General features: G+C 39.1%; 1 protein-coding gene across 3 annotated transcripts in view; it reads right to left on the reverse strand.

Annotated features, from left to right (window-relative positions):
• The window catches only part of septin9b (septin 9b), a 41,678-nt gene that overhangs the window by 17,604 nt on the left and 11,574 nt on the right, over positions 1 to 12,500 (reverse strand). For all 3 annotated transcript variants that reach the window (XM_053684122.1, XM_047159084.2, XM_017482228.3), the window contains exon 3: positions 12,304 to 12,500. This exon is cut by the window's right edge. In XM_053684122.1, coding sequence (XP_053540097.1) covers positions 12,304 to 12,500 — 197 coding nt within the window. The remainder of the gene's footprint in view (positions 1 to 12,303) is intronic.

A 12,500-nucleotide genomic window follows, 5' to 3' on the forward strand; every position in this document is an offset into this window, starting at 1 on the left:
TGTTTGTTCCTAATTAAAACCCTCTTTAGTTTAGGGAGTCACACACAAACACACACATACAGATGACTCATCCAGTTCTTCCAAGAAAAACTCAAGTGAAGGAAAGATGAAAAAGATGGATGCTGACCAGAGGCATTTTTTGGGACTGAGATCAGAAGATGGAGTGATCTAAACGACTGAATGATGATAATGGAGGAGTGTAAAGAGAGAAGTAGAAGAGAAGAGTCTTCCATGATGGTGGGAAACTTGTGTGACCTTTGTACTTTTCCCTACTGCTCCACATAAACACACACACTTCCTGAAACTCGATATGGAGACCCACACACGCACACACACATGTGCGCGCACACACACACACACACACACACACACACACACACGTGCGCACGTATGAGAGAGAGAGAGAGAGAGAGAGAGAGAGAGAGATATGTGCCGGATATTGTGTTCAGCAGCCCACATGGACAGACACACATCTCTATAGGATATAACCTAACCGCACACACACACACACACACACACACACACACACACACACTTTCAAATATATGGTGGCATTAGCTATGTCAGAGCACCCTCTACTGGTAATACATCACTGTATAGCTTAATTATTTATTTAGTAATTAATTATTTTTTATTTAAACATTTAATTATTGAACTTATTTATTTACTTCACTTATTTCATTATTTAATTAAGATATATATATTTACTATTATTTATTTACTACTTTATATTCTGTTACATCTCAGCAGAAAAGAAAAAATCTATATAAATATTTAAAAATAGAAGCACAGAATGAGAACTCAGGTTGTAACATACAATATTTAAATCTGAAAATGAATATATAAACATTGCTTTTAAATTGAGACAGAAGAATGGTAAAGAATTAATGAGAGGTGTGAATACATTTTTTTTTATACTTTACATATTTTTTTATACTTGTAATTCAGGTTATGATAAACCTGAAACCCTATTCAGACTAGATTAAGTGTTTCATAGGGAAATGGAAGTGTAATTATTACTGCACTAGTTGAAGCCTCATTACGTGTTTGTGTGGAAACATTAAGCCGTATTTTACTCACTCTAACACGACCTGGGTAATATTCTGTATACTTTATAAATACTGTGTGAACTAACATGTTAAAGATGCCGTCATGTCCTGTGGGAAAATAAACAATATTCTCGCTGTATAACTGAACCCTCGGCTTGGGTTATAGTATTATATACCATTTAATGTCTGAGGAAACAGCTGACAGGAAGGAAACTACACTTCCTGCTGTGTGTAAGCGTGTGTGTGTGTGTGTGTGTCTGTGTGTGTGTGTGTATGTGTGTGTTTGAGGTCATTTCCTGTGAGTTTGAGACACAGACCAACATCTACACACAAGAACATTAATGTAAAACTTTTTACATTTCTTCTAATTAAACAACAACAAAAACAAATATAGCTGCAAGCAGTAATTCCAGGGTAAAGCCAGACACAGGCAAAGTGAGGAGATAAGCAAGTATTGTTTTAGAATGGTCGTGAATTTATGACAAAGCGTTCAAAATTTATAAGCAAAAATGTGATTTTTCATATATTGCGAACACTAGGTGGTGCTGTTCTGAAACTAAACAGTTACCTTCAAGTCACGATGGCTATGACATATACTAAGTTTGGTCTAAATACATGTGGATTTTGGCATGCTCACCATCAAATTTGTTTGTGTGTTAATCGAGAACGGTTGGACTAATCAACTTGCATTCCATAACTTTTTGTCAGCATGGTCTTCAGATGATGTGTTTCAATTTTGGTGAAAATTAGAGTTCGAAAAAGTATGTTTTGAAAACATTTAACAATGGCGGACAAGAAGTTTGCTCGATCATGGCATAATTGGTATCATTGTTCTCAGCATGAACCAAGGAATCTATCATGACCTGTCTCATGACAGTAGGCAAAATGAGTCAATAGCTATTAGCATTTTTAGAAATATCATTATAATATTTAAAAACTTTTTGAGTACCTTCAAGGCATTTTACCAAAGACACATACCTAGTTTCGTAATGATATGCCAAGTTGCTCGTAAAATACAGCATTTTATGGCCAAATTCAAAATGCCCGACATCCAAAATGGCCAACATAGGAATTTTTAAAATATTTTTGGACTCTGTATACCCCACTGAATCTAATGAGACCAATTTGCTGATTTTATAACAAATTGTGCAGAAGTTATAAGCAAAAACGTGCTTTTTTCATATGTCGTGACCACTAGGTGGTCAAGTGATGATACTTATGACAAATAATAAGTTTGGTATGAATATGCTATGAATAAGCGTTATGGAGATATACCTTCATGCCCATTTTGGCGTGCTCGCCATCTATTTCGGTTGTGCATTATTCAAAAAACAATTGGACTAATCAACTTGAATTCCATTTTTTGTCAGCATGGTCTGAAGATCATGTGGTTCGATTTTGGTGAAAATCGGGCAAACGGTCTAGGAGAAGTTTGAAAAAAGTATGTTTTTCAAAAAATTAAAAATGGTGGAAAATCTGGTCAGCAGAAATTGAATCCATGGAACCAAGGAATCAGAGGAAAACATAATTTTGTTTCTAGCCCTTACGGTTAAAAAGTTATTAGCATAAACATGAATGAAAATTTTACCTTTTGTTGGCGCTAGAGCTTTTGAGTTAGAGACTTTAAACTGGATGTGGTAACAGTTCAGAGTGTCCTCTATCTGTGTGCAAAATTTCACAACTTTTTACCATATGGTTCTATGGGCTGCCATAGACTTCCATGTCGGAAAAATAATAATAACAGGAAAACTAACGAAAACAATAGGAGCCATCCCCATTCTGGGCTTGTCCACGAAAAAACGCCTGTTAAGATTAAGAATAAGTAAGCACTAATATAATATAATTATTATATAATATAATAAAATTTAACATGTCATACTTCCAAGGGCTCTGGCCCTCAAAGCATTTCTGAGACTGCTAGGTATGCTCACAGCAGCCTCATTGGTGTCCCTTTGGGCCTTCTGTCATTATGACCTCTCCAGATCTGGCTGAATGACCTTAGCTTGCATCCCACTCAACACAGGCACAAGCTGGTCAGAGTCACTGCCAGTTGCCTAAGGTGCCTGCGCCCATGGAGGAGAAAAGCATATTTTACCCAGGGTGTTCCTTTAGGGGCCATACCTTCGCGCAGAGAAGTAGTGACCACAGATGTTTCCCTGGCAGGCTGGGAAGCTGTATGGCAATGCAGGGCAGACAGAGGCCACTGGAGTTCTTTGTAGTGGGAACAACACATAAATGTGTTGGAGCTACAATCAGTGCGGCTCGCCATCAAACATTTCCTTCCAGTTCTGGTAGGAAGGCATGTCCTTATAAGAACAGACAACACATCTGTGGTTTACCATATAAACCACCATGGGAGCACCAGGTTGAAACGATCCTTGAGGCTGGCCCAACAGCTGTTATTGTGGGCCCATCCTCACCTATTGAGCCTGAGGGCAATGCACATACTTGGCACTCAAAACACAGCTGCAGATTTCTTATCCTGGCACAGCCCTCACCCTGGCGAATGGAAGCTGCACCCCAAAGTAGTGCAAGCGAGATATAGCAGGGCAGAGGTGGACCTTTTCGTCTCACTGCCAACAACACTGTCCCCTTTGGTTTTCACTGGGGGAACCAACAAGTCCCTTGAGCCAAGATGCACTGGCCCATGCATGGCCAAATCGACTGCTGTATGCTTTCCCTCCACTATCGTTGATACTGCCCTCTCAAGACAGGATCCTTGTTGGCAATCACAAGGTGCTACTAGTAGCCCCCAAATGGCCAGGGAGGGTGTCGTTCCCAATACTACATAGATTACTGTACAGGGAGCCTAGGTACCTCCCAGTGAGGGGGGATCTCTTCTCACAGCTGAAGGGTCGAATCTGGCACCCAAACCCATCCCAGCTGCAACTTTGGGTCTGGCCTCTGAAGGGCCAGTGCCATTACTAAGGCTGTGTGATCCAGCAGTTGTACAGACCATCCACAACTCCCGTGCATCTTCCACCAATGCGTTGTACACCAACAGATAGAAGCTCTTTTCTGAGTGGTGCCAAGCACAAAATCAGGAACCAACACGCTGTTCCACACCGGTAATCCTCAACTTTCTCCAGTCCTGATGGAGGCCTTGCAGCCTCGACCATAAAGGTATACATAGCTGCCATGTCAGCCATGCATAATAGAGTAGATGGAATGATGATTCGGTCCCACACCCTTCCGCTTTCTTAAAGGTGCTCAATGACTGAGACCTCCTCGACGGAACCCAGTATCCTCTTGGGACTTGCCTCTCGTATTAGAGGCACTGTGTCAGCCCCCATTTGAACCTCTAGAGAGATCAGAATTGAGGTGGCTGTCTATGAAAACAGCTTTCCTCTTAGCCATAGCATCGGCTAGACGAGTCAGTGAGTTGCATGCCTTATCAGTAAGCAGAGAGTGCCTACACTGGAGTTCTGGGAACACAAGGGTAACTTTATGGCCAAACCCATCATTTCTCCCAAAGACCTTTTCTTCGTCTTACCAGCCCCTCAGTCTGTCAGCTTTTGAGCCCCCAACTAAGGAGGATGAGCAGGGGTCGAGTGTGAGCCTGTTTTGCCCAGTGCGAGCACTAAAGTGTTATATCCAAACGACTGCTGAATTCCGACAGTCAGATTCACTGTTTGTCTGCCATATGGGGCATAGGTGAGCTCAGGCTTTGTCCAAACAGCTTCTGTCAAAATGGATTGTAGATGCTATTATTTATGCCTGTAAGGGCAGGGGTCTCCGGATCCCTCCTCAGGTTCGAAGTCACTCAACCAGGAGTGTGTCTACTTCATGGGCAGCTCTTCGAGGAGCCCCTCTTTCAGATATTTGTGCAGCTGTGTCATGGGCAATCACCTGCACATTTGCAAGATATTAAAGGGTGAATGTGATCTCGCACAACCCAGTGGCTACAGCCATTTTTCCCCCGGCTTCACAGCCGTTGTTAAGGGACACGTAGAACTTCCTCGTGACCTTGTTGGTATTACTCATCCAGGTGTTGAAAGTACTGCCTCTGGTGGTCAGTAGAAATGAAATAGAATGATGGTTACATATGTAACCGCGGTTCTATGAATTTACGATGACCACCAGAGCTTGGCAGTCACTCGGAAGATTCACGAGAAGATTACCAAGAGGTCGTTTCCGGGGTGAACGTGCTTTTAGTACCAGGGCAAAAGGCACACGTCACCCAGGTCACAGGTGACTTTGTTCATATTAACACTCGATCCAGGTGCTGAAAAGCACCGCCTCTGGCAGTCATCCAAAATTCATAGAATTCATAGAAACATCCGGAAGATCAGCATTTACCTTAAATGTATTAGTTAATTAATTTAAAAAAAAGACACTGTGTGGCTAAAATTATGATTCCACCAATTAGGATGAAGCCGTTAAGTCTTTTACAGACAGTGTAAAGATACAATGAGAGTGGAAACAAGACAGAACCGTCCGAACATTAACAATTACCTCAGATTTGTTGGTAAATTAATAAAACAGACAATTTTGGACTAAAATTATTATTTCACTATCTACCATTTAGCTAAATTTTAGTATTTATATTTAGTTAAATATTGTAAGATAGTGTAAAGACACAGTAAGTTTGGAAACGAGACAGAACCATCTGGAACATCAACAATTACCTCAGATGTGTTGGTTAATTTATTAAAAAAGACAGTGTGGCTAAAATTACGATTTTGCTAACTTTTTACAGATAGTGTAAAGATACAGTGAGAGGGGAAACAACACAGAACTATCCGGAACAGGTTTACCTCAGATGTGTTGGCTAATTAATAAAATAAAATAAAAAACACTGTGTGGCTAAATTATGATTTCGCTAGCTAGCATTTAGCTGTTAAGTCTTTTACAGACAGTGTAAAGATACAGCGAGAGTGGAAATGACACTAAACCATCCGGAACATTAATATTTACCTCAGATTTGTTGGTAAACTACTAAAAAAAGACGTTAGCTGCGTCTGTAATCGTTCACTCATTCACTAGTCCCTATAGCGAATGACATTTGAGTCCACTATATGGGGAAGAATGTAAATACAATGCACCAGCGTGCACTCTGTCGCAGACATTATGGATTCCATCGTAAAACAGTAAAGTTCATTTTCTCACTGCTCATTTGTCACGTTGTTTTTGATAAAGAGAACAAAAACAACTGCTTGTCATGTTTATTTACTATTACGCTTATTTATTATATTTACCGTAATTTCCGGACTATAAGCCGCTACTTTTTTCACACGTACCAATGAAATTACCGAAAAAATTTGTCATTTTGCGCTTCATGCACACACCCTCATCATGGAAAACACACGAAGAAATGCATATGATGCAGCTTTCAAGTTAAAGGCGATCGATCTGGCTGTCGAAGAAGGAAATAGCATGCGAAGAGCAACTTTTGCTCAGGTTTGCCAGTGGATCCTAACAGCGTGGAGTAGTGTCAAAAAATCTACTATCACCAACGGGTTTCGAAAGGCTGGACTGCTGCATGATGAAGAGGACAGCACAAGCTCAAGGGCGAATTTGCCTCGAGACGTAAGTGACATTGAGAGCGACAACGAAAGAGAGACTGAGGAAGTGTGTGACGAAGTACCGGTAATTCTGAGGCTGTTCAATTCCGACACTGAAGAAGACGACTTTAGTGGTTTAATGCGCAGGAGGAAGATGAAGATAGCGATCAATGACTTTTCCTGGTAGGCAACTGTATTTTTTATTTTTCTAACCAGACGTGCTACAGGCACTGTTCAGAAAAAAGCATTTACAGTACGTATTTAATTAAAAGTTGAACAAATAATTCTGTGTAACATCTTTCTGTGTAAATATCTCATGTTACAACGTGGACAGCTGCGGCTTATAGACAAGTGTGGCCTATATATATATATATATGTACAAAAAAATTTTTCTTTTTAAAGTTAGTGGGTGCGGCTTATATTCAGGTGCGCTCAATAGTCTGAAAACTACAGTAATAAATATATTCATTCTATTTTAAATTTAAAACGTTAATAAAAACACTACTATCTGTCACGTTTATTTTATTTGTGTTTCCTGTCAGTGTCTGACACCTGAGGTAAACCTGCCATAAAATCTACTCCGTCTGGCTAATTTTGGTTTTGGCGAAACTTCTTTTTCCTGAGAAGAAAAAGGTGTATTTCAGATAGAGCAACAACTTTAAAACCCCTTTTAGTGGCATTTTTGTCTGTTTTGGGGGTACCTGTGTTCAGCATTGATTTGTTTTGTGATCTCACACACCATAGTAGTGGTTAATGGCTCATATGAAAGTAGACACGTAAGACTTTAAGAATTAGCAGTTACTTCAAGTATTTTTTCTTTGACCTAGCCTACCTGGGGCAATATATTCAGATATTTTTTTTTTTTTATTATAACAAAAATTATTTACTTTTAACACAAATGTTATATCTTCACAGCAAATGCTGATATCAACCCCATTCCTGGTCTCAAAGATGCCTCAAGTACTTGTCCATGAACACCCAAAATATGAGGAAGTTATCTCTAACCACTAAAATTGTGTGTAAGGTTATCCAAACACAGGTAAAAACCTCTCCAAAATGGCACAAAACCTCTCCAAATGGCACCAAACGTCACTAAATGGCACAAAGCTTATAAAAATGGCACAAAGCCTTTAAATATTGCAGACTTCTAGAAATAGCAAACATTTTTTTAAAAGGCACAAAATAACCTCTCCAAATGGCACCAAACTTCTCCAAATGGCACAAAATGAAAACAAATGGGAGTAGCATGAACTCTGTTACACAATGTGTAATTTCACACACAGACAAAAGTCTGAAACATACTTATAAAATATAACGTTTATTAAAAATAGTGCCAGAGCCCCAGGTGAAGGAGCACTTGCTCTCCGAATGGCTGAAATGATAGACACACGAGTGACCCCTCTCCTCTGACTTCTCTCGAGGTATACAGAGCCCCTCAACTCAATCCACATAGTCTTACTCAAAAAAAAGAGTCACTCAGAAATAACTGCTCCAGAAGCTGTGACGCATTCAGGCTTTTTCGGGAGCACGCCGCCGCTATAAGACGCCGATAAATCGCACGCTGAGCGAACACCAGGAGAAAACTAGCGATCAGAAAAAACTGCCAAACATGCAAAAACGCTGCTGTATAAAGTTCTGCAGGAAGACCGCTAGAGCGGAGCGGCCATTTCCTGATAGTTTCTCTGCACGGCCCTGTAGCGCTTTGCTGATTGGCCTGTACCCGCTGACACACAACTCAAGACGCACGCGTAAAAGGTTTGTTTGTGCTGATTACGCGTTTGATTTTCCCAGCCTCTGAGTAGTCAATCATGTCGAGTTTGGGCTTGTTTGAAAGCTAGAAGTATCTACAATTGGTCCACGTGGGTGTCAATCAAGTTAGACTGCTCAATTATAATTTAGGAGGCGAGTTGTTCAGCATAGCCAAAGCAGATTAGCTTTTTTTTAAAGATGGTGTCTCAGTTTAGTTTATGGCTAATTACTAAATTCCAGAGGGGTGGGATACTAAAACACTTAATGCATTTTGAGGACATCTGTGACTAAATATGGAACTTTGCATTTGTTTTCTTCAATAAAGCGGATGGACTTTATGCAGATGGAAATGTGCATCATTTATAAAACCATGAGTGAACTTGATTTTCGTCTATGTAGGTAATGTTTATTACTTTTTAGTAATAGTTTATTACTACTAAGGTAGTAAACGTTTATACAAGTCCGATCTTGGGTTTAAATGTTATACTTTTATGTGGCAGTTGTATACGGTGTTTTACTATCAAAAAAGCTTTAGTCGTGCTCCCCTCTGTCTCAAAGTTTTCGTGGAGAGGTCTGACTTGTTTGCCCAGCAGGGGGCTCAAACTCCGGCCCTTTCCCGTCCCCCTGCTCACCAAGAGTTAAGCACACAGCCATGAAACTGCACATACAGAAAGCCATCAGTGTCCTGACTAATTGTGTACCAGAACTGCAGCGATAAAATAATTCTTTTGTTTATACTAATTGAAAATGTCCGATAAGGCGTTTTCCATTCCGCCGGCGGAATGAACGCAAGTGTCGGGGCAAAAGGGGTTAATGCGTGCTTTGTTAGCTCGAAGATGCCACCTATCTGTTAGAAAACATACATCCAGCTGTTAACTAAATAACTAACGACTAGATCCTTCCGACTCCTGTAAGAAACAAATGCAACTAAATATATTTTCCCCCAATCTGTGCCTAAATTAATTAAAAAGTCATCAATACGTTATTTTCTAATATGTATGTGAATACTGTACATACCTGTGTTAACTAATACATGTGAACATTCCACCAAATTATCATTTGATTTATACAGTTGGTCATTTAAAACTTACATCGCAAACTAGTAAGTGGCTGAAAATAAATACTGTGCCAATCAATCAATAATCTGTATCATTTTGCTTCGAAATATCTCCATACAGATGTCTTAATTAATAAAATGTTACACTTACATTTCTAAAAGTTGCCACCTCCGATGTTCCTTCTTCCATGTTTATTTTAATTTTGCGTTCTATTGCCGTCTTGCGTTGGAGTATGGGGAAATAGTGCGTTGGCGAGAGTACATCGGATGTACACTCGAATTCAGAGTGCACTGTGGTATAAATGAGTGAACAAATGTAGGGAATGAAGCTGTTCACTCAGAATTTGGACACCACTACAAAATGGCCGACACCCTATATAGTGCACTATATTGAAGATAGGGAGCGGTTTCAGACACAGCTTTTGTCTGAGTAAAATTGCACTGTAATTACACTTAGCATCAAATGCTAACTTCCATGGTTTCCATATTGACCAAAACATCAACAAAAGATAACATTTATTGATTTAAAAATGTTAAGTATGATTTATAATGATTAGTTTTACTATTGTAATATCAGGATCATGGTTATTATTATCATATTATCATATTTTTTATTTCAGTTTTTAATGTTTTGGTTACCTTTCTTTTTTCTCCTTTTAACACAGGACTACTGAAATAAATTAGTCAGAATTAAATGGAATTGAATTGACATTGATTTAATCTCTTTCCTTTAATAATGAGAGAATTATGTAGATGAGGACAATCCACATACACACTCTATTTCTAACACACACACACACACACACACACACACACACACACACACACACACACACACACACTGAAGCATTATGTCATTCTTGGTTGCTCTCTGCTTTCCCTCCATCATTCCTCTCTGACATTTTGAATAATTTTGCAGACTCGTGTGTGTGTGTGTGTGTGTGTGTGTGTGTGTGTGTGTGTGTGTGTGTGTGTGTGTGTGTGTGTTTTGGGGTCCACAAACACCTCAACAGCTTCCATCTGCTCACACAAACTTTCTTTATGTGTCATTGTTCATGTACAATACTTCTAGTGAGTCAGATGTTCTTCTTAACAGTTCTGTAGTTTGTTTGTTTCTCTCTCTCTCTCTCTCTCTCTCTCTCTCTCTCTCTCTCTCCATGTGTGTGTGTGTGTGTGTGTATGTGTGTGTGTTAAATCAATTCCAAACGAGAACACACTCTGTCTTTCCCACATGCCTTGAAGTCTCCTATTTTTTCTAAAGTGGGGTGAGAATGAGCACTGTGAAAGACCCCATGACCTAATAATCACACAGAGTGCTGACAGATACAAACCACACACACACACACACACAAACATTCTGCTGTTTCCTCTGAGGGTAGTGGCCCTATTAGCCATATGTGCGTGGTCATTATTTCTACAGATATTTGGCAATAAAAGCTATCATATAGCTCTTACGTCTTTAATGCGTAAATACATAGTGAGTGTGGAAACACAACATCAACATTTAGATGTGTTGGTAAATTTTTTTTCAAAATGCACTAAAAAGATAAACATGCAATTGAGCTAATTAGCACGCAGCTGTTAAGTTATTTACAGACAGTGTAAAGACACAGTGGCAGTGGAAAAAACACAGAACCATCCAGAACTTCAACATTTACCTCAGATGTGTTAGTACATGAATAAAAAAGACACAGTCTGACTAAAATGATTCTCTCTTTAGCTAGCATGCCCCGCTCAAGTCTTATATAGCCAATATAAAGACACAGTGAGAGCGGAAATGAGACAGAACCATCTGGAACATCAACATTTACCTCAGATGTGTTCATAAAATTACTAAAAAAAAACACTGTATGGACAACATTTTTATTTAGCTTACTAGCATGTAGCTGTTAAGTCTTTTAGACAGAACCATCCAGAACATTGACATTTACCTCAGATGTGTTGGTAAATTAATAAAATTAAAATAAAAAACATTTTGTTTAAATAAAATTACACTCTAATTACACAGTGCTTCCATGGTTTCCACCAATTTTGAAAAAAAAAAACAAGGTTTAAAAGAATACAGAAGAAATTGTCGGTGTCCTGTTGGTTTTCAATCAAGTTTAAGTGAACACTACTTTGAGTACTCAAATTTCTAACTTTTAACTCTCTTAGCATTGGATTTATGTGTGTGCTAAAAGACATTATTCCAGTGCTAAAACCACAACAGAAACACACTTTATAGCATGATTGTAGGTTTACGCACCTGACTATATGACCTCGGTTTTTTTAACGTCCATTTAAGTAGAAGGTATTTCTATAGTTACATCTTTAATACACTAAACAAGAAGCAACTCCTCCCTGCTAAGTTGAAATGACATACACAGCTAACTATAAATACCTCGCACACACATCTCTTCAAATAAATATCAAATAAACAGAACAGAAAATAATTACACCATAAACATACGGCTAAAACATAGCAGACATAACAGCTCGACTTAACTACAGGGGAACGTTTCATCGCTGCAGCGACATGTGGTATTCATATTGGCTGTGTTCTAAATGCCACAATTCAGGTCAGAGAAATGTTAAGGTTTTAACAGGATGTGTGTATTGTGTAAAGTTAGATACATAAAATTAGCATAAAATGTAAAGTTAACTACATTATCTGATCATTAATGCTAGCAAAGTTATAATTTGCTCATCTTAGCTAGCTACTATCTTAGCTAGCTGGCTAGAACCACTTAAGAAATAGCATTTCCTTCTTTTCCTTTTTAGCACACCTTCTTCAGTGAGACTTACTAAACAAGAGTGTTGGCGCATTGTTTTAGTGTTGGCGCATGGTTTGTGTTAGCCTCACTGCTAAGCATGACAAAATGTTTTCTACATTCTTTGTATTGTAATTAGGACAGATAATTAAACTAATTAAGCTACAGCAAGCTAAGAAGAGGTGTGCACTTACTGTGTCCATCGCTGATGGGTGATTTCCGTCCAGCATTATTGGGCGACGAGGACCTCATTGTTATCGCAGATGAATGTTGATGAGTCTCTTGACCTTTGACCTCAGGTGGCTTGCTGACACTGATCTCTGGTGGTTCGTTCCTCCTGAAAGTAGTCTCAGGGAGTTGTCTCGCGCTGGCATTGGATGGCGTCCTGACA

Source organism: Ictalurus punctatus, chromosome 12 (assembly GCF_001660625.3).
Source record: "Ictalurus punctatus breed USDA103 chromosome 12, Coco_2.0, whole genome shotgun sequence".
Lineage (NCBI taxonomy): Eukaryota > Metazoa > Chordata > Actinopteri > Siluriformes > Ictaluridae > Ictalurus > Ictalurus punctatus.